The 21,048-nt window shown below is 30.3% G+C and overlaps 4 protein-coding genes across 8 annotated transcripts; 1 reads left to right on the top strand and 3 right to left on the bottom strand.

The window, feature by feature from the left end:
- Positions 1 to 2,138: 2,138 nt before the first annotated feature.
- LOC122499371 lies at positions 2,139 to 5,515 on the bottom strand. Its single transcript, XM_043607686.1, has 14 exons — positions 5,308 to 5,515; positions 5,010 to 5,135; positions 4,776 to 4,925; positions 4,617 to 4,705; positions 4,386 to 4,516; positions 4,136 to 4,316; positions 3,920 to 4,032; positions 3,477 to 3,832; positions 3,286 to 3,398; positions 2,989 to 3,180; positions 2,785 to 2,909; positions 2,589 to 2,706; positions 2,340 to 2,513; positions 2,139 to 2,252 (listed from the first exon to the last, which is right to left on the bottom strand). The coding sequence occupies exons 1-14, from the start codon at positions 5,360 to 5,362 to the stop codon at positions 2,157 to 2,159; spliced, it is 2,019 nt and encodes a 672-aa protein (XP_043463621.1). The 5' UTR covers positions 5,363 to 5,515; the 3' UTR covers positions 2,139 to 2,156.
- A 4,680-nt stretch (positions 5,516 to 10,195) lies between these two features.
- LOC122499372 lies at positions 10,196 to 13,550 on the bottom strand. Of its 2 annotated transcripts, none has more exons than XM_043607688.1 (2): positions 13,096 to 13,550; positions 10,196 to 12,075 (listed from the first exon to the last, which is right to left on the bottom strand). In XM_043607688.1, exon 2 carries the CDS (start codon positions 12,068 to 12,070, stop codon positions 10,241 to 10,243), a length of 1,830 nt encoding a protein of 609 aa, XP_043463623.1. In that variant the 5' UTR covers positions 12,071 to 12,075; positions 13,096 to 13,550; the 3' UTR covers positions 10,196 to 10,240. The 2 variants fall into 2 exon arrangements, with proteins under 2 accessions (XP_043463623.1, XP_043463622.1); XM_043607687.1 differs by having other exon boundaries at positions 13,114 to 13,546.
- Positions 13,551 to 13,674: 124 nt separating this feature from the next.
- Positions 13,675 to 18,461, top strand: LOC122499363 (BRCA2-interacting transcriptional repressor EMSY). 4 transcript variants are annotated; one of them, XR_006301317.1, is made up of 14 exons: positions 13,675 to 13,875; positions 14,499 to 14,673; positions 14,796 to 14,974; positions 15,107 to 15,225; positions 15,294 to 15,419; positions 15,504 to 15,672; positions 15,747 to 15,989; positions 16,083 to 16,217; positions 16,294 to 16,439; positions 16,544 to 16,663; positions 16,825 to 16,926; positions 17,199 to 17,440; positions 17,556 to 17,681; positions 17,993 to 18,132. XR_006301317.1 is itself a non-coding variant. In XM_043607670.1 (14 exons), the coding sequence occupies exons 1-14, from the start codon at positions 13,815 to 13,817 to the stop codon at positions 18,190 to 18,192; spliced, it is 2,175 nt and encodes a 724-aa protein (XP_043463605.1). In that variant the 5' UTR covers positions 13,675 to 13,814; the 3' UTR covers positions 18,193 to 18,461. The 4 variants fall into 4 exon arrangements, 3 of the variants coding, with proteins under 3 accessions (XP_043463605.1, XP_043463606.1, XP_043463607.1); XM_043607670.1 differs by having other exon boundaries at positions 17,524 to 17,681; positions 17,993 to 18,461; XM_043607671.1 differs by lacking the exon at positions 16,825 to 16,926 and having other exon boundaries at positions 17,524 to 17,681; positions 17,993 to 18,460.
- A 1,084-nt stretch (positions 18,462 to 19,545) lies between these two features.
- LOC122499362 (small nuclear ribonucleoprotein-associated protein B) lies at positions 19,546 to 20,992 on the bottom strand. The gene is made up of 3 exons (XM_043607669.1): positions 20,832 to 20,992; positions 19,920 to 20,454; positions 19,546 to 19,837 (listed from the first exon to the last, which is right to left on the bottom strand). The coding sequence occupies exons 1-3, from the start codon at positions 20,832 to 20,834 to the stop codon at positions 19,725 to 19,727; spliced, it is 651 nt and encodes a 216-aa protein (XP_043463604.1). The 5' UTR covers positions 20,835 to 20,992; the 3' UTR covers positions 19,546 to 19,724.
- Positions 20,993 to 21,048: the final 56 nt, after the last annotated feature.

The following is a 21,048-nucleotide window of genomic DNA, read 5'->3' as shown; positions in this document are numbered from 1 at the left end:
TTATTGACAGCGCAGCCCAGAAAAAAGTCATTAGAAAGGGCATAATAGGATTATAAGCAGATACATTCTGTATTCGCACGTGTCACACTGCCGTCAAATAGTTTTCAAACACCTATTGGCGTGTTCTCGTTGATCAAAATAATTCACCCAGAGTATTTTGTAGTCAATTATTTAAATTTAGCGTTTTCCGAAAACACTAAGTATCGCGATGATAAAAGAAAGAAGAAAAGAATGTTAGAATTAGTGTAAAGCACACTTGCATTGTTTTCGAAAAAAAAGTGTTTTTTTCTATTCGAAAAATATGATATACGTGCAAGGCTCAAATTTTTATAGAAACTTGTGTTTTTTTAATTTTAATGAATATTTAATTTTTTTGTTAGCACCTGATCAATGAAGCAACTGAAATAGACTTTGAAGCACTTTTTGTATAATTAATAATTATTAGTATTCTAAATGTAGATGATTGTACAAAAGAATATTGATATTTTCAATTTATATATTTGTACAATGATAAGTGTAATCCTCGCAGTTACAGTAAATTTTTCATTAAAATGATCAGGTTGATGTAAACATATGCAATTTAATTTTAGTTTGAATGGTGAATCAAAATTTGTTTCATTCTCATGCGAATTGTTGTACATTTTTTTCTTTTGATAAGAAAAAGTTAATTTTTGTGTCACACAGTTCTTTGCCTCTTGTGCCATAAAAAATTGTAATTTTCTTTTTTAATGATAAAAAACAAGAAATGTAGTTTTCAAATTGTATCCACAATTGTCTTTACTGTTTCAAGCTAAACTCACTGCCTCGATCAATTCAATTTCATTTACTCAACATTTTCAAAAGATTTGAATATGTTATTTAAAAATTCGCTTTCAAAACAAATAATTAATTTTTTAATTCTCGAGTTTCTAATTCTGATAAAATTTTTATGTAGTTCTTTTTTTAAATATTTAACTCTATAAATTTAGTTTTTTTTAAATTCCTTCATAAATTTCTAATTTCCTTAAAATTAATTTTTGAAAAATGATTTCTTGAATATTTCTTCATTTTTAAAATTCTATTTCATCTATTTACAACAAAAATAATATGTATAATAAATAATATTCAGTTTCTTTCACCTTTATTAATACTGTATTTTTCATTGATAGAGGTAAATGAATAAAGTTTTCACAAATTATTTTTTTGGGTAAAAAAATTTATTTATTTTTAATTGTGCAATTTTTATAAATAATACAAATAGATTAATGTAAATTTTTCAAGTACATAAAACATTTTTTTAGAGAAATGTAGAAATAGATACTTGTACAACTTAAATTAAAATAAAATTTTAACCTTTACAATATTCACATTAAATGCCATGTAATTTTTAGTCTAAAATTTTCCATTTATATTATCAACTTTTTTTCATTAAATTATTTTTGCTTTTTCTAAAAAAACGTGTTGCCAAACTGTCACGTTAATCAACAAGTATCAATATAAAAAGACTTTCATTATCATATACTCAATCATTTGTAATATATCAAGTAATTAGTATTCGAAGATTATTTTAATTGTACAATAAAATTAATAAAATAATTATTAATATATAAAATAAAAATAATTTTTTGTTATAACAATTCTCATTGCAATGAACTGTCTTATTAAAAATTGTGAAAATTTTCTTTATATAAAATAATTCAAAAATTAATAAATCTATTACTATTGTAGATTTTTGTTTTATAATGGATTCATTTTAATGGAAAGAATATTTATTTATATTTCCTCGATGGTAAAATATATTTATAATCGAGGTGAATATACTCAAATAGCTTATTTATTACAATTTTTCATGAAAAATTAACACAAAAAAAAAGAAAAAATCAGTACAATATGCAACAATAATTATGTAGAAAAAGCAAATTGAACTGAATAAAAGCTTCTAAAAATTACATTTTACCGTTTGCAGGTGCATTTAGATATTTTAATTAACACGATTAAAGTAAAAAAAATGTTTAGTTTATGTGATGTAATGGCTCTATGTTAAGAAAATAAACTACAAAAAATTTGAAACAGTCAATAGATAATATTGAAAATTTATCCCACATTTTATATTGAGATTATTATCAATATTATTAGAAAAGGAAATATTTAAAACGTGCTTTGTATTTTAAAATATATTAAACCTCCTCCCCTTCTACAGTTTCAAGTCCAATCTCTATTCTTAAAAATTCACTTATTTCAGGGAAAAAATGAACGGCAACTTTGAATAAATCCTGTGAAAAAAATTTCATTTGTTTAAAATATTTTCATAATAAGTATAATAATTTTAAAACATTAAATAATTGTATAACACAACTTACTTCTCTTGATTCGATTTCTAAGCCACTTACACTAAATGTTATTTTATATGGAAATGTTGCATAATGATGATTTAAACACAACATTTCATCGAAAACATTTATGGACAATTTTTCAATTACTCTATCGGAAAGACTCTTCAAGAATTTCCCTCCTTGTTGTCTATTACTGAAAGACTATGAAAAAACTTTTTTATTATTATCATCATTAAAATATAAATAATAGACTTGTAATTAAATTTTAAAAGGTACCTTTCCTTCCCATAAAGCATTTATCAGATCATAAGCATGAAGATCTAATTTATTAAATTCTTCAGGAAAATTTTCCTTTAAATTTTTTTTCGAAAAATATTGACTTCTTTCTCGATAACTAAAATAAATTATTTAAAAAATTAATAAAAAACGATTTTTAATTAAATTATTTGAGTTAACTATTAATATAACTTACTTTATTAAAAGAGAACATACTCTGGATAAAATTAAACAATTTCTATTTAAGAAACTGCCATAAATAATATTTGTTGGTGCGATTGTCCAAGTTCTCATTGAAAACAGATTTTCAGTTACACACATCTAATTGAAAAACATAAACATTAAAAATAATGAATAAAAGAAAATAAAAAATTATTCAATATTTATTTTTGTAAAATACCTGTTCGTAAAATAGCAAAGCCTCTGACATAAAAGACGATGAATTTGAGTAATTATTGTATCCAGAAAATATAAGAGACTGTGCGAATTTCGTAATCGTGGATACCATTTCTTTTATGTTTATTGTACACTTCTGATCCAAAAAAGGTGATTCAGAATTTTTTAAACTCTTCCCACAGTAATGATTGACACACTACGATAAAACAATATTTAAAGTTTAATTTTTAAATGTTTCTTTTCTATGAAGTTTAGAAAATTTTTCTAAATTAATAATTAAGGGAGAGAGAAAAATACTTACTATATTTAATAACATTAGCCTCAAAGTTCGAATTATTTCGAATTTCTCTTGCAAGGAGGATTCAAAAAACATGAATCGCAAATGTTTCAAAACATATTCTTCCAATTCATCGACTAAAAAATATTAAACTTTTAAAAACTTGTAAAACTTATTGAAATAAATAATAATGAGTAAAATAAAATTATGCAAACCAGTAAATGATAATGGAATCCATTGTGTTAATGCAAGAAGTTTACTTTGATGTTCCGTTGTCATGCGATATAAGAAATAATCATGTAAAAAACGAGTAACCACAGGAATTCCATGTTGTAAATATCGTAGAAATTCGTAAGTCATGTCGAGTAATCTGGCTAATTCTTGTTTTGGATATTTCTCAGGTTCGAAGAGAAATGCCCTTCGAAGTGTAATATACAAATTGTAGGAAAATCGATTTTGATATGAAATATCAGCAAACATAAGAAGATGGTAGCCAGCCGTGTTAGTTAGTAATGATGTAGCATTACAAGGTAACTCCACATTTATCTGATATTTTCCTAAAGCTTCTACACTAAAATCCAATTTTTAATTAATTATTTAATTTCATTTATTTTTACAAAAGGAAATAAATATTTTTATGAATTTCACTTTTACTCACTTGCAAACATCAAATATTGATGTTGTACTTTTTTCTTTAAAAACTCTAGATCCAATGTTAAAATATTCAACTGATGGCAATATGGATTCTTTTCTTCTTCCACTGCCAGACCCCTGGAATTAAAGAAAAAAAAAAAACAATGTTTTTCATGAAAATATACTAACATTATAATTTCTTTGTTGACTAATTTTTTTATGATTTTAATCAGCAACTCACTGTGGTTGTACACCATTTAAAATTTTGACTAGTCTTTTGAGAAGTTTCCTGAAGAGCAGCTCTTGATTTTGCGTCTGCAAAACCATGAAGAAATTCATTCGGTAATGCTTTCCATACACTTCCAATTCCAATTGCTGATATTTTCTCAGGTACTAATTCCGGTTTATAAGATTTAAACAATCTAAAAATTTTGTTTTACAATTTTTCAGTTGTATTTATTGTTTATTTATTTATTTAAAAAAAAACTTACGAAAGTAAAGCAGTCAAATGCTTCTGTGGTTTTTTATAATTCTTTTGTAGATTGAGTAGATAAGTAACATGTAAACGTGTAACATCCTCAGGTTCTGTTAATTCATAAATAATTTGAGCCAAATAAACCTCCTTAAAAAAAGAAATGTCATATTTGGAAAATTTAGTAATTCAAATCAAAGTAAATGTCAGATCAAAATAAAAAATTTACAAGATGTTGAATAAGTCTTACCAATCTTGCTTTCTGTAGAAGATGATTAAAGAAAATTTCATAAAATACATTCACTGTTGTTCGGTCCACAACATCATATTCTAATGCTCCTGAAATGAATACACATGAACATTACTGTGAATTAATTTGTCATATTTAATTTTAAAGCAAATAACGTACCTATTATCCACTGCAATAGCAAAATTAAAATGCTGACTTGACCGTTTTGTAATGAATTTATATACCAAAGGACTATATTTTTCAATAAATTATTTGAAATTCTGTATTTTGGAATCATGCATTTAATTAAAGTAGAACTTTTCGATGCACCTGTAATTACGTTAACATTATGTATGCATAAATAAAAATATATCTTAAATAAAAATACATCCATTTCAAAGAAATATTCCTTACTAAAGTGCACATTTTTTAGTACATCTGCTATTAAATTAATATCTTCATTTTCCAATCCATTAACTCTCGCTTCATTAGCGATAATTGTGATAATTTCATCGAATCCAGGTTGAACTTGACCTTTATCTATTAAAAATAACAATAATAAAAACAGAATGTGAATAAAGCAAATTATAAAAATACTACGAGATTTATAGAATATATTATTTTTACTTTAAATATTTGAAAATCCATGCATGCTATTTTTATATTATACTAATAATAAAATTAATGTTTACAATATTAATATATTGTTTACCTTTTACTTTGTGTAAATAACGAACATACGAAGTTCTATTATCATCAGTTGTCATTTTAAATTTCCACTTAGTTTATACATATAAATATATTTGTATATATATAAAATATAAACAATAATAAAAAAACAAAAATTTAATTTAATTAAAAGCAACGGTTTTTTTGTCAACTGTATTTTAAAACCATCGTCATAATTCATTCAATATATAGATGGTATTTCTTTCTTTCTTTCTTTTGGTTAAATGGCCTCTGGTCCCATAGATATGGAACAACTAGCCAATAAAAAAATCACTTATAATGTTCGTAACTTGGTAGAGTACGGTATGTGCAGGTATATTTATGTAAGAATGCAGTTTTTATCCATAGTCCTTATATGCAGTTCACATCCATGGTCCAGATTGGTGATCCACACGTTAAAGCGCATTACACATGTATGTTGCGGCAAGGAAGGGTAAAAATTGAGCGGGAATTTTAAATGTTGATATATGCTTATGTCAAGCTATGATGTACCAGTAACCAGTGTGGGAACATCTTATAAAAGATTAAATTAATATTTCTCATTTATAGTTAAGCTTATAATCGTTTACTACTTCCGTAAATTAAACTTACTAACATTTTCCTCCTCTCTCTCTATTATATACATACTTATCCTATTGCTTAATATTTAACTAAATCTAAAATTATAAAACTAGAAAAAGAAAACTAGGAAGGGTATAATTTCCATTCCTACTTATGATTAGCTTAAAACATATCTCAAACGAGAGTGTTCCATTTGAACGTAGAGTGAAATATTAATTTAATGTTTTAATTAAATTGTAAAAAAAAAAAAAACAAAAAAACAAATAAGTAAATAAAAGAAAAAATAAGAAAACTAAAAAGGTTCCTTGGAAAAGCCTCCGCCCTTCTCAATAATATCTCGTAACATATTGTTGCTTCCCAAATTTCTTAAAGAATAATTCCATTATCGATAAAAAATCTTCCGATATGTCGAACTGATCTAGGGTCTGGATCAAAAACCAAAGGTGTGAGATCTGGTATTACGGGATCGAAATCAGTAAGTTTAGTTCTCAAATACGAAAAAAGAGATGTTCTGGAAGCAGAAAGAACAGGACAGTCCCTCAAATAATGTGTTAGACTACTTTGACCAGTCCCACAAACACATGCTGTATCAATTCTCCAACCCATTCTTGTAAAATGTTCGCTTGTACAAATATGTCCACATCTAAGACGTGTAATTAAATTGAGATGTTTACGAGGAGCATGTATATTTTTAAACCAAGGACGTGGGGTTTTTTTTCCTATCAGTCTAAAATACGCGTTGCCTGAGGCGAGTTCAGGACATGGAGGCCAGACATTATACTGCCATGATCTAAAGTCCTCTCTTATGGTGTCGAGGAGATCCTTACTTGGAAGACCCTGAAATCTACCAAACTCAAAACCCAAAGCGTTCTTAGCAATTCCGTCTGCAGATTCATTGCCAGCAATACCAGAGTGTCCAGGAATCCATAAAAAGCGAAGCACCGAGCCACCGTCCATAATTTTAATTGAAAGTTGTACAATCTCATGCACAAGCTGATGCAGATCCGTATGGTTAAATCTGTTGTTCACCGCCGACAAAACTCCTTTCGCGTCCGAGACGACTAGTGAATTAGCAATCTTATTTTTGTATATATATTTCAAAGCAGATAAAATCGCATATGCTTCGCAAGTTACCGACGTCGAGAAGTCGTTCAATCTAACACCAAATTCAACCACCCCCGGACAGACATAACTTGAGCTGGCTCTTCCATTATTCTTTGACTTAGCACCGTCTGTATAAAAAACATAATAATTCGAATAAGTTTGATCAACAATAGATTGAAAGCAAGTGTTTGGAGAATTACTTTGCTTTATTACGTAACCGGTCTCAAGGTCAACCCGTATATGGAAGGTAAGTTCCTTCCAAGAATAATCGAGTAGAAGGGGTTTGCGCGATCGTACTGGGTTCTTTGTCATATTAGATAATCTAGAATAAGTACAGATAAGCGGGAATCTACCGAAGTATGCACGTGTCTTTTTAGTGCTTAAGGTACTTTGATGCAACGACTGCAATTTTGGTATTAAAGGATTTTGTTTCCAGGAATAGTTTCTTAAGACAAATCTTTCTGCGAGCATTGCACGCCTAAGAGAAAGGGGGGGTTCATTGATTTCAGCCAGTAGAAAATTCCGAGGCGTGGTGCTCATGCATCCGAGTATGACTCGAAGTGCAGAATTTTGTATCCTATCTAGGATCTTTAGATGTGAAGCGGATGTAGACATAAACAGAGGGCTGCCCCATTCGAGGTGTGCCCTGATTAGACCTTTATACACCATAATCATAGAGACCGGATTAGCCCCCCATGTGATTTTTGCTATAACTTTGAGTATATTGATAGATTTCTGTGCTCTCTGTGCAATAAGCCTAATATGCTTCTGCCAGGAAAGCTTACGGTCAAGTAAGATTCCCAAATACATCAAGTCATACTGAACAGGAACAGAGAAATCATCATCAGTCAGATTAATCCCATCATATCTATCCTTGGAGCGAGAGAAAACACAAATCTGAGTCTTGGGCAAAGAGAACGACATACCAAGGTCCTTTAGCCAGGGTGTTAGTGAATGGATTGATTCTAAGAGGAGAGCGAGTGCATCCTGAATGTTTTTAAACCTGACATAAATTAAAATGTCATCCGCATACATAGAGAATTTGACTCCCCTTGGAAGTATGGAACCTATACCAGATAACGCAAGGTTAAATAAGAGGGGGGATAGAACACCTCCTTGAGGCACACCAACACCCGATATTCTATATCCGTCCTCCAGAGCTCCAAAGTAAAGGTGTTTTTTGGATGTTAAAAAGGAGATAAAATTTAGGATTCTATCCGGTACCCCAAGCTCAGTAAGTTTTTGATATAGGGATTCAGGAAGTAGGTTGCTAAAAGCGCCCTTTATATCCAGAGCCATAGCAAGAGTACCCTGTCCGTTCAAAAATCCATGCGAAATATCGGTTACAACATTTGCAACGCAGTCGATACAAGATCTTCCTCGTCTAAACCCAAATTGGTTAATTGGCAACCAGTCGCCATTCTCCGTGAGGTGTTCCAGACGTCTGTGAACAAGACGTTCAAAAAGCTTACATAGATTGGAAGTAAGGGAGATCGGCCTATAGCCTTTTCCTGCCGGTTTGGGTATAAAAACAACCTTTGTGTTTCTCCACTGAGTTGGAAACTGTGATTTATGAAAAAAACTATTGAACAATTTAAGGATTAATTTGTGTGCGGTTGGAGGCAATTTTTTTATTGTTGTATATGAAATGTCGTCCAAACCAGGAGCAGTATCCTTCTTGCATACAGACAAAGAGGCCGAGTATTCCATCTCAGTGAAAAATTGGTTCATAGGATCAGGATCGTTGTTAGGAACAGGTCTGATGGGAAGCTCTGTAGGGACAATATCTGGTTTAACCAAATCGTCCTGCAACGCGACAAAAATCTCAGAATTGGGGTCATTGCATACATTAGTAGTCAAAGGCAGATTCCTATTCGAAAATGATCTAACGGTATTCCAAATCTTTTTGGGTTCATCTGAAGGACTGATGTTATTGCAGAAAGTTCTAAAAGAATTGGATTTCTTTTTCCGCAGTAACTTTTTAACTTTGTTATCAATGACACGATAATTCTCCCTTGTTTCCTGATTTTGATTAATTAGAAAATCTCTCCTCGCATGTCTACGTCTATCTATAAGAGAATCACATTCATTGTCCCACCAAAGTGGTTGAGACTTGCGTTTACCAGCATTCTCAGAAGGATAATACGCGCCGTTGTCCTTCAAGCCAGACCTAATCCTGTCAGTAAACTCATCATATATGCAAATCGGATCGGCACCGTTTTCTAATTCACTTTCCAATTCATGAGCAACAATAGACATTTGTTCGGAGAAATCTACCCACGATACTTTTGTTGTTTTTAATCGTTTAGTTAATGACTTGATATACCTAGGGGTGACATCTAGATCTCCTTTAATTAGAAGATGATCGGATCCATATGTGTCATCAACAACTTCACATGTGGAGAGACAAGCAAGATGTGCGGAAACAAAAATCAAATCAAGATTGTTACAAGCTCTCCCCGGAGCACTAATAAAGGTAGGAACCGAATCATTCAGAGTAACCAACCCGACAGATTCTATCGCATCATCAAGATCGATGCCCCTTGCAGAGTCATATGTTGCACCCCAGGACATAGAGTGGGCATTAAAATCACCGCAGAATATTATGGGATTAAGGGGATCAAGATCCTGCAAGAGTTCGAACCAGCACTCAACTGGAATCCCAATACCCGGAGGGGCATATACCGAAATAAACTGCAGAGTACCAGCTTCCGACTGAACCCTAATGCCGACAACTTCTAAATATTCTCTGTAACGCCCTTCAAGTTTGATTGGGGTAATCATTAGAGTTCTCCTAGCAAGTATCAAGACCCCTCCACCAGGATGCGGACCAATTCTGTCACATCTGTATGTGTAGTAACCGAAGGTCGACCAATTTACTGTTTTGTCAGTGAGCCAGGTCTCAGTGACTGCCAACAAGTCAAAATTATGGAGAGACAACATTGTTTCAATTTCAATTTTTTTGTTTAATATACTATGTGCGTTCCAATTTCCAAACCTAAGGTTTCGTTTCTCCATGATGTAAGCAGTTATGCAAAAGAAAGGAAATAAAAAAATATATTACGTATTATATACAATTACAGCTAGGTTCATTGACTCAGAGAGTTTAAAATTCATAAGACTAAATTATAGATTAAATTGAGTTAAACAAATAGAACAAATTTTATCCTACAACTAAATAACTTTCTAACGAGAAATAACCAAATATATTCAAAACGATTAGATGTAAAGGGAGATCTGAAAAGATACATTTAATCGACATTGTGACTTTTCCCCTTATCATCGGGATTGGTCTGATCCATCAACTTGTGAAGACTCAAATTTAGTCCAGCAAAAGTTTCCGTAACAGGGTCATTCCGAGACTGCGCAGCAAATCCTGCCGGGGGAGCATCAATTTGTTCAGATGGAGGATCCGTCATTAAACCGAAGGCATCAATTTGTGACTGCGATAAAAGGGTTCGTTGAAGATATGGAGTTGAAACTCCAACAGCTAAGTGTGATAATTCTGAGGGTAAAGATGAAAGACTCTCAATGCTATTCGCGAGACTATCAGAAGGCTCCGAATTCTTAGGATCTTTCCCATTATTATCAGTGGTGAGACCTGGAAATGGATTATTGTTATTATTAGTTTGTGTTGAGTCATGCTCCGAAAAGTTTTTTGGATTAGAATCACTACCGGGAGTTATTTCAGGTAAGGTTAGAGGTTGAACCCTATTTTCTCTATCGTTATTATTAGCTGCTTTGTTAATACTGTTTCCAGGTTGATTTCGATTAGGAGAACCCTGTTCGCCTGATTGATGTTGAAACAGATCCGGTGATTTCCTTATAAGGAATGATATAGCGTCCTCCCTATTCAAGTTTGCAACATAGCGTAGTTTAGATATTTCAAATTCCCGGATATAAATAGGGCAATCAGCGGAAGAGGCAACATGCTTACCCTTGCAATTTTTACATAATCTTTCCCGATTAAGGTTAGGGCAATAGGTAGTTTGGTGAGCCTCAGAGCAATATTCACAATAAGGTCTAGAAGATCGACATTGGGCCAAAACATGACAGTGCCTCTGACAACGAAAACATCGTGATGGTTTTGGAACAACAGGTGTAATTGGAATAGAAAAGCCTTCAATTTCAATATTTCTAGGAATGACAATGCTGTCAAAAATAAACTCTACGCGAGAGGAAAGAGAGTGATCCTCATTAAAACAGCGTCTAATAGAGCGAATTGAATTCCTATCATCCGGATCCAGACCTTCGACTATTCTTTCTATTGTGCGATCGGGAGGAAAAGCATTTGTGAACCCCTTCTTTCTAATGAACGAGTCCGGTATGTAAATAAAAATTCCTTGACGTTTTAGTTCCGAAGACTCAACAAGTCTATTCGCGTCAGTGTATTCGGTACAAAAAATCTTTAATTGGTTGGAACCACTACGATAAATTTTCCTACTCTCAATAGGGACAATTGGTGCGATGATATCGGAAACTGCAAAGGGATCCATTTTCCCAATATTCTTGCCAGGAAGAGTACTTTCTACTAGAACGACAAATGGACCCATCGAGAATTGTTGATACTTATTAACAGAACTCAAATCCGTTTCTCTATGCCACTCAAGATTTGTTTTCGGAGTTGCGTTGTGTTTGTTAGCGATTTTATCAGCTATTTCAGGCAAAATCTTATTAAAGGTAGGGGATTTGGAGGTGTAATTATAGGGGAAAACTGAAGAGGCACCCTCCGTTTGATGACGTTTATTAATTTGTTTTTCCTGTGATGTATTAATTTGGTTATTTGGTGATGGTGAGGACATAGAAGCCGTCTCTCTTGTTCTCTTCTGTGGTGTCAGAGCAGGACCCCCTGCTGCACCGGTTGTACCAGCCCCTTGTGATGTTGATGCAATGGCGGATAAACCTGATGTAAGGTGTGATCGGAGGCGATCAACAGTTGAATTTAAGCTACCAGGGTGTTGTTCGGTAAATATTCCACGGGGTAACAGTTTGCCACGGCCCTTTGGAATGATGGTCAAGCGAGAGCCCGTTTTAGCACTGACCAAAGGATTATCCGCATCCTCGTTAGGTCCCTGCTCCATTTTGCCTACAAAAATTTACTCAGTAAGATACCAGATAATTTTGATCAGGCGTGCCGAGAACCAAAAGAAAAAAAAAACTTCCTTCGAGAAGGGGAAAAAAAAACGAAGTTCCGGTACGACTGGTGCAAAAAGCAAAATTAGAAATTTCAACAAAGGTTAAATGGAATGAGAGAAAAAAAAACGAAAAAAAAACCGTAGGAAGTCCAAAAACAAAAACCAAAAAAAAAAAAGAACTTTCAATCCAACCTCACCAGACCTCCCTTATTTTTAAAACGTTTACATAAATTCCATTTCAATGCAAAACAAAACAAAAAACAAAAATTATGTCAAAAAGAGAAGAAAAAAGGATTTACAAGCTATAACTAAATAGCATTGTTGCATTATGTATGTTTGATCAAAACCGCAAGATCAGACCGCCGCATGTAAACAAATCAAAATTATTCAAAGAATCAAAAAAGAATAAGAATATATAAAAAAAAAAAAATGAATAAGTACATTCAAAGAGATAAACGGTACACTGTTCCAAGGCATATAATCACAAATTATAATGTGATCCACTATTGACAAATTATAAAATAAAAGTACAACTCAAAATAATGATTCGACAATTAAGCGAAAATAATAATAAAGAAAGAAGAGGCAAATAATAATATAACAAAATATTCAGGCGCTCTAAAAGACAACTTATATATTATACATAAACTCCTGAAAAAATTTTTTTTTTTTTTTTTTTTTTTTTTTTTTTTTTTTTTTTTTTTTTTGTCAAAAAATTAAGTATCGACTCGCTCCAAATACATCAACTCAAAAAGACACATATGTTTATTTATCTGGATAAAAGGAGTAAATATGGATATGTGTGTTTAAATATTGTTAGGTAATACAAGGAAGTTTGAGGAATAATTGATCAAAAATGAGATTGTGGATGCCGTATAATTTTAATTTGATGTGTATTTCCAGAAGAAAATCGTAGTTATTTCAAATTGTTGAATTTTCGTAATTTAAGTGTAGTGTTGTGTATATACGACCTTTGGGTATCTGCTTACTCCAAAAACAATGTCCATGGTGACTCAGCTTGTTGATTTGAGGCCAATAGGCCTTCTTAGAGCAGTTTATAGTTGATTGAAATTGAATAAATTTAACAGGACGAATTTTCGTTAGATATGATATTCCCTCCACAGTTTGAAATAAATTGATATAGTTAATGCACTTATATTGTTTTCAAATATCTTGTCAATAGTACGACTATATTCACAGCAACACTTAATATTTAATATTTATCTAACACCATTAACTAGACTCGTGAGATTTATATCTCACTGACTTAAAACTACACAGAATTGTATTGAGAAAGTTCTTAAACAGTATAATACAGGATGTGAAGACGGAGAAAACACGTCCGACTCCACAGACAGTTCAAACAGAAGTCCCTAGATGGTATTTCAAGCAAAACAAAAGTTGAAAACATTAAGATGTATTCATACGTCTTTGAATACATATAATGAACCAATGAAAGTTGCGATTTTGAATTGTAAACGTAGCCTTAACATTAAATTTTCTGTTGTAAGCTTGCCCATCTTTGATCTTTTTTTAAATTAATGCCTCGAACTAAATCGAGTATAGTTTTTAATCGACAACTTCATCATCAACTTTGTGCTGTCAACAGAAAATTAAAATGCATAATTTATATGCACATCGTTTAATTTTTCGGTAACAATTCATTTTCATAAATTACAATTGTGCAATCATGTTATCTGGGAAGTTGGACATGTCTCGCGATGATTGCAGAAAGTATTTACGAAGCTTAGGTGAGGTTATGTCTCTTGTGATTGTTGCTTTACTTTCATAAATTCTTAATAATATCACTTCCTTTTGTTTGATTACTAACAAAGGAAACAGTTTTATAATTATTTTTTTATATTAAAATTTGTATTCTCAAAAGTATAGTTTTAACCATATTCGTTACTATGTAAATTTGTTTGTTTTTTTTATTTTATTTTTCAAGTTTGTAAAAACGTTTTTGATTGGATTTCTTTTTTTTGAGTTAATTAACCTTCTGTAGATTAGTTTGTTATTTTAATAGGCGTTACTTTTACATTAGAAATATTGTATTGTATGCTTTGATTAAAACGATTATTGTACTATGTAAAATTGTATTAATAAATATCGCTATCAGTCTTTTGTTATATGAATATTATTAGCTTCATATTATATTTTCTTTCAAAGTAGGTATGGTTTATTTTAATCAATTATTGAAATCTATTGATTAACTAAAATTTATTATTGTGAATTCGATATTTTACTTTACAAATTAATCTTTTTTTTTTAATTATTTAAGGCGTTAAACCTCAATTTAACTATTTTCAAAAAAATTTTTTTCTTCTCGTAAAATTATTGAAATATTGATGACTAAAAATTGAAATCTCTCCAGAACTTGATGCCTATGCGAGTATGGTTTCTGTATTAAGAGCTCAAGGTCCTTTTACTCACGACAAACGAAAATTGTTGGAAGAATTGGCAGGAGTTCTTCATATTTCTAATGAAAGACATCGTGCTGAAATTCGACGAGCTGTTAACGATGATAGGTTAACAAATGTTGCCGAACAGTAAGTGTTCTTTTTAAGTTTCTAAATTTGTATTTTCGTAATAAGCAACATGTAACACAGTGAATAATTGTAATATTATAATTTTTATAATTATTTGAAAGTGAAAAATTATTTTCTATTAGATTAACTGGTCCCAACACTGGAACAGATTGGGCAACTGAAGGTCGTCGAATAGTTCCTTTGATACCTCGTTTAAAAGCTCGCAATGCTTTTACAACTCTTGCGAATACTTTATCTCTTGTCACTGCCATGGCAAACAAAAAGCAACCCCTTCCTGAAAAAAGGATAAAGGATTCAAATGGTTTGTAAAAATAAACAGAATATCATTTAATAACTCAATTACATGATTCAATTTAATTAGTTAATTGACATTAATTTGTAAAGTGTTATCTAATTTGTCGTGTTTAATTTTTTTTTTTTTCATTCTTTTTAGTAACAATGGAAACGGATTTAGATTCTCCGCAGACATTTTACTCAGAAGAGGAAACTTCTGCGTCCTCATCAATAGAACCTGAATTTCATGACAAAAAGCGAAAGAGATCAGTAACTGAGGTAAAGTATTTTAAAAAATTATTTATCGCAATTAAAATGACAGTTTGAAATAATTTTAACTCTTTCAGTCATCAGATACTGAGGGAAGCACATGTTCTAAGGGAAAAATTGCAAATAAATCTGAATCTTTAGTTCCTAATTTAAATTTAGATAATGAGAAAATTTCTCCTTTAACAAATCCTTCTTGCAGCAAGGTAACAATATTAAAATTTTTAAATATTTTTAATATCTAATTTTCTGCATTCTGTTTCAAACATAATACAAACATTTTTGTTTAGAATCTAGAAATACCGACTAGTTTACTGTCATCAGACTCAAATAGGCATATCAGTAATACAAACTCACCTAAAGAATTCAAGTATGTAGATAATTCAATGACTGTAGTCACGTCTCAGAACATTTCAGTTGTTTCCGTAGGAGTCAATAATTTAGCCACTAATTCGACAGGTGGGTTACCTTTTGTAAAGTAAAATTACGTGTTGAGTAATAATAATAATAATAATAATTGATTTTTCTTTCAGTTTCGTTTAAGGACACGAATACTGTTACAACTGCTCAAACTGTTCAGTATACTAGTGCCGCTGTTTCTTCTTGTATTGGATCGACTATTAAAAATAAAGTTAATTTATTACCTTCCCAAGTGAAAACTGCAGTGGTTGGTCCAAGACGTATTTCTGTCACAATGACACCTAATATTGCTCAACCCACAACCAGTAAAACTGAACAAGTCAAGTCACAAAATGTACAGATAAACAGTGAAAAAGGTAAATTGAAAATTGTGTCAATTTTTTTAAATTAAAAAATTAAAAATCAACTGGCTTTAATTTCAAATATAAAATGTATAAAATAAATTCCAGTGACGAATAATTTATCGAAAATAGAAATTGAAAAGACGGAGGAAGCAAGTTTAAGTAAACCCATATTAAAAACGATTACGCACGTAGTGCCAAGCAGTGTAAATACATGTTCCGCTGATCAGCAGACAATGCTTGGTAATTATATTCTTGTATGTAAATTTGTTGTCTGCATTCTATTATATTTATCTCATAAAAATATAACCTGAAACAGATATTAATGCCCGATTAACGAGTGTCACTTCTGAAAGCGCCAATTCCAGTGGTCCTGGTCCACCTTGTCTTGCGACTTCTCCAACAACTCTCACATGCAAAACAATGACACCCATCAAGCCAAATAGTCAATCAACTGCTAAAATGGTTAATTTTCTAATTTACTAATAATTACCATTGTCCTTTTAAATGATTATTTTTTTATTACTATTACTATTAAGGAATAAATAATAATTTCATTTATTTTATAGATATTGAATTCAAAAACCATAAACATAGATCCAAAATCGAAAACGAATTTCGGGGGAAAAAGAAGTTTGATTGTTCTTCAAAAAGGAATGAAAAAAATAATGTTGTCTCATGGTGGAAAGGTAAGTAAATATTTTGAGGAAAATGAAGGAAGTAAAAAACAAACGTTTCAAATTAGTTTCTAATTAAAATATAATGTTCTAATTATATTAAAAAGAGAAAAAAGAACAGAATTGTAATCTAAGTATAAAAAGAAGATAAAATTAGAAAGACTGTATTTTAGGAAGCAAGAGGCAAAGTGATAAGTTCAGTAGCCTTGGTTCCTCGCGTACCTACAACTAATGGCGAACAAAGCGAAATGGAATGTGCAAAATTAGTCAACAAAGTAAAAATTTTACCTTTTTTTTATAATTAAGTTCAAATTATATTTATTTAATTAATATTATAATATTTTCATTAACCTAATGAAAAATAACTTTAGACAAATATTTTAATTTAAAATTAGTTATATATTCATTAAAACATTGGTTTTATAAAATTAATTAATTTTAAAAGAAATTTAGTTGAAAAATTAAAATGTTTAAATAAAGGTTTTTCTAATTTAGAAAAATTTATTTTCAGTAATTAATTGATTTAATTAAGACAAATATGTTGCAGCCTGGAAGTAAAATGGTCGTTCTAGATATCCGACAAGACGTCCTAGATAAGAACAGGATTTTTCCTCAACGTTTAGAGAATCCGAGTGTCATTGAAGTTGAAGCTAAAACAACTACTTTAATTCCAACTAAAAATATTATATTAAATGATCAAGGAAGTAATAAATCAAGTATAGCAGTGAAGGATTCTCAGTTAAATAATAGTTCGATGATTAAACTTATTAATAATGATAATGAAGAAAGGTGAGTTTTTTTAAATTTCTCAAAAAGTAATATATAAAATACAAATTTAAGACGAATATGAAATTTCATATTTTTCTTTCAAGTCATAAATTGTCTCCAAGTAATGTTTTTGAAGATACGGATTTTGCTGCGATTATTGAAAAAGCAAGCGACAAAAACTTTATTATTTACAATGATAAAGAAACCGTCATCGATGGAACATTAGACCCTCAAACAGGAATTTATGAAATTCATTCATCAGGTAATAGTTAATTTTCAAGTTTTTCTCTACCTTTTCATTTTGTTATTACGTTTTGTAAATAATTTCTTGTGTTTATTTTTCATTGTTCATTGTCATCGCTGTAATATACATTCATTGTTAATAAACTTTTTCTTACTTTCATTTCCGTTAATTAATTTTTTTTAATGTTTTTTAATTGTGGAAATTTGATACAAATCCTCAATTTTTTTCCACCTATTATATTTTATTATTATTATTTTTAATTGAAGGCAATTTCTGTTTATCTTTAATATCTTTTAATTAGAGGCATTTAAAGCCTGATATTTTTTCAGATGACGCTATCAAAAATGTTCAATCTGAGGAAACACTTACAAGTGAAGAACTTGGTCAATTTAATACAACTGTAGAAACCGAAATTATTAATTCTAAAAGTTTACAGTGCACAGATGGTGACAATACAAGTAGTATATCAGAAGAAGCTAACGATACATTATTAGTCGTGGAAAAATTAGATAAACTGATCAATTCCTAATTTTACAATAGTTATTAATATTTTTAAAATCATATAAAATTTCTGATAATTCCAGATTGAAATTATTTCACTAATTGGAAGAAAAAAAATGTGTTAGAAAAATGCAAATATTAATTTAAAAAATTGATATCAATGTGAAAAATTAACTAATGAATAAGTTTTCTATACCTATGATCAGTTTAAAAATATTTTTTAAAAAAATTTTGAGATGACTATACACGGAGAGAGAATATATATTAAATTTTGTAAAAATATTTTCAAATTGGGGAAAAAGTGCAACAAAGCGAAATTTTGATATAGAAAATACTAAACTTTAAAAAAAGTTTTGTGAAATTTATTAAAGTTATATTAGAATTTAATTAATATTCTTGATATTTGATATAATTATACTAAATTTCACATAATTTTTTTTAAAGTTTAGTATTTTTTATATCAAAATTTCGCTTTGTCGCACTTTTTCCCCAATTTGAAAATATTTTTACAAAATTTAATATATATCCTCTCTCCGTGTATACTTAATATTTGTATGCTTTTTCGCAAATATTTTTTATATTTCATATTTGAAAAATAATTTCTTGATTTAAATATATATTTTACATTTGTCTGACATTTATTTGCAAAAAATATTAACGTGCCAAAATTTTCACTTTGGTCTTTTATTGAGATATCAGCGCAAAAAAAAAAAAAATTAACATTTTTAAGCATAATATTTTGAGAAATTAAGAGAATAATTTCTTTCTGTTGCAGTGACTAAATTAATATACTTAATAGTTGTTATTTATTCAATAAAAAAGGAGACTGAAAAAGTTTTTTTTTAAATAAAATCCAAGAGTTACATTTTTCACATAACTCGGAATTTGTATTACATTGAATACTCTGCAAGGCGTAGAATATAAACAAACAAAAAATTATAAGTACAACTTGTACAAAAAGAATTTTTTATACATATGTAAGAACATCATGTACTATTAATCTTTTTTTTTTAAGTCAAGATTTCAAACTAAAAAGAAAAATTACATATGAGGAAAATTATCAATTTTAACTGCTTAAAATCTAACTTGAAAATTGTGTAAATTAAAATTAATTTTTGGAATGAGATTTAAGTGTAAGAAAAGCATATAATCGACAATTTCTGAGTAATGTAATTTCTTGTTTTAAACAGAGTTTATTTAGTACATATTTTAATTTCCTATGAAAATTAATTACAAAATTATCAAAAAATTGATGAGAAAATATTTTGATACAAAAAAAAAAAAAAGAAAAAAAGAAATAAAATAAATCAAAATGGACTAATATTTAAAAATGAATGTAAAATTTTGTGGTATGTTAGAAAATGATTGTTTTTCGAAATTGTACATTCTTCAATCATATTGTATATAACTTTTTAATTACATTGTGAAAATGTATCAAAATTATAAATCTTTAAGCTAGTGTGAAAATAAAGTTATTGCTTTGTAATTCTTCATATTATTCTTAATTGTAAGTTTTATTGACTTGAACAAACAAAAAGAAAAAGTTGTTGATAATTACAGTTAATATGGTCTTGGGGGTGGTCCACCACGCATCATTCCAGGTGGTGGCCCTCTCATGGGGGGACCCATTGGAGGTCCACCTCGGCCCATTGGAGGCATTCCTGGCGGCATACCTGTCGAGAAAATGAATGAGAAATTAATTCTTTGTGTAAATTTTAAATGTTTATTTTAGTTTAAAAGTGTATGTGGACTTACCCATCATGCCGGGTGGAGGACCCATCATTCCAGGGGGTGGTCCGCCGACAGGCATTCGAGGTGGAGCGCCAGGATGCATCTGTGGAGGTGCGGACACTTGTCCTCTTCCTCCGGGTGTCATAATTTGTTGTGAAGGACCACCGACTCCCCGCACTGGTCCCTGCAATCCAGCTGGAATACCAGCAACGTTTGCCGGCATTCCCCGACCAGCAGCTCTGCCCATTCCTGGCCCAGGTGCCGCGCCCGGAATTGGCACTCTCGGTAAACCCTCTTCTGGAGGAGGAGGTCCTTCCACTGTCAAAGACACTATATTCTCTCCTCTCAATAACACAAAACCAAGAACTCGCTTCTCCTCCCTTTCTGGTTGTTTCGTATTTTTTGGTTTAATTTTACGAAATTCCTCGCAATCACCAAGAATTAAATTCATATGCTTGTCAAAAGCTTTAAAGGTTCCAATAAAAGTGCGAGAATCTTGTAAGATAATTCGCACTCTGTAGTTGATGTGCTGCAGCATCTTATTGTTCTTTCCGATCGTCTATAAACATTACATAAGATAATTGCAATTTTTATTGACATTTTCTTTTTTCTACAATACTTGTCTGATTTTAATTGTAGAGTTTTAAAGGTTTCAAATAAGTTTTAGTCGTTTTAGTCGTTTTAGTATACATGTATAGCATCCTAACCTTACTCTTAAAAAAATTTCCCTATGTTTAAAGAAATTGTTATTTATTACTTTCTCGCATTTAATAAAGCTATTAAGTTATTTCAAAAGTGCATTTTTTTTTAAAATTGAAATTAAAAAACACTCTATAATATTAAATTATGTCAAATATAGGTTATGTGAAAGACGCCAAAAGGTCAACAATGTTTTCGGTTTTTGTAAATATATATTTTAAAAAACTTAAAACTTACCATTTTTGCGGTTTCTTTTCCTTAATTTAAAAGTTATTATTTTTTAATTTAAAAAATTAATAGGATTTATTAGATATAGGAATATTTTCACTTTAAAACTAAGACCGGTAATGCACGCCTAAAACGTTTCACTTCCGACATAGTATTATATCAACTCTACATTACCAACAATTACTCTTGCTGTGTTTTGTTTTATCAACGAACGGGAAGTAGATTC

This window comes from Leptopilina heterotoma, unplaced genomic scaffold (assembly GCF_015476425.1).
Source record: "Leptopilina heterotoma isolate Lh14 unplaced genomic scaffold, ASM1547642v1 Lhet_167, whole genome shotgun sequence".
NCBI lineage: Eukaryota > Metazoa > Arthropoda > Insecta > Hymenoptera > Figitidae > Leptopilina > Leptopilina heterotoma.
This window is presented reverse-complemented; position numbering and strand designations above follow the sequence as displayed.

What these genes read in the sequence shown, in the direction of transcription:
- LOC122499362 (XM_043607669.1), bottom strand. An exon ending in TCCTCCACCCGGCATGATGG is followed by an intron (nt 19,838 to 19,919) that starts GTAAGTCCACAT and finishes TTTTCTCGACAG; the next exon opens with GTATGCCGCCAGGAATGCCT.
- LOC122499372 (XM_043607688.1), bottom strand. Translation starts at nt 12,070, where the DNA reads ATGGAGCAGGGACCTAACGAGGATGCGGATAATCCTTTGGTCAGTGCT.
- LOC122499363 (XM_043607670.1), top strand. Translation starts at nt 13,815, where the DNA reads ATGTTATCTGGGAAGTTGGACATGTCTCGCGATGATTGCAGAAAGTAT. An exon ending in ACAGATAAACAGTGAAAAAG is followed by an intron (nt 15,990 to 16,082) that starts GTAAATTGAAAA and finishes AATAAATTCCAG; the next exon opens with TGACGAATAATTTATCGAAA. An exon ending in TGATCAGCAGACAATGCTTG is followed by an intron (nt 16,218 to 16,293) that starts GTAATTATATTC and finishes AACCTGAAACAG; the next exon opens with ATATTAATGCCCGATTAACG.
- LOC122499371 (XM_043607686.1), bottom strand. Translation starts at nt 5,362, where the DNA reads ATGACAACTGATGATAATAGAACTTCGTATGTTCGTTATTTACACAAA. An exon ending in TTATTTACACAAAGTAAAAG is followed by an intron (nt 5,136 to 5,307) that starts GTAAACAATATA and finishes TATTTTTAATAG; the next exon opens with ATAAAGGTCAAGTTCAACCT. An exon ending in ATGCTTTATGGGAAGGAAAG is followed by an intron (nt 2,514 to 2,588) that starts GTACCTTTTAAA and finishes GTTTTTTCATAG; the next exon opens with TCTTTCAGTAATAGACAACA.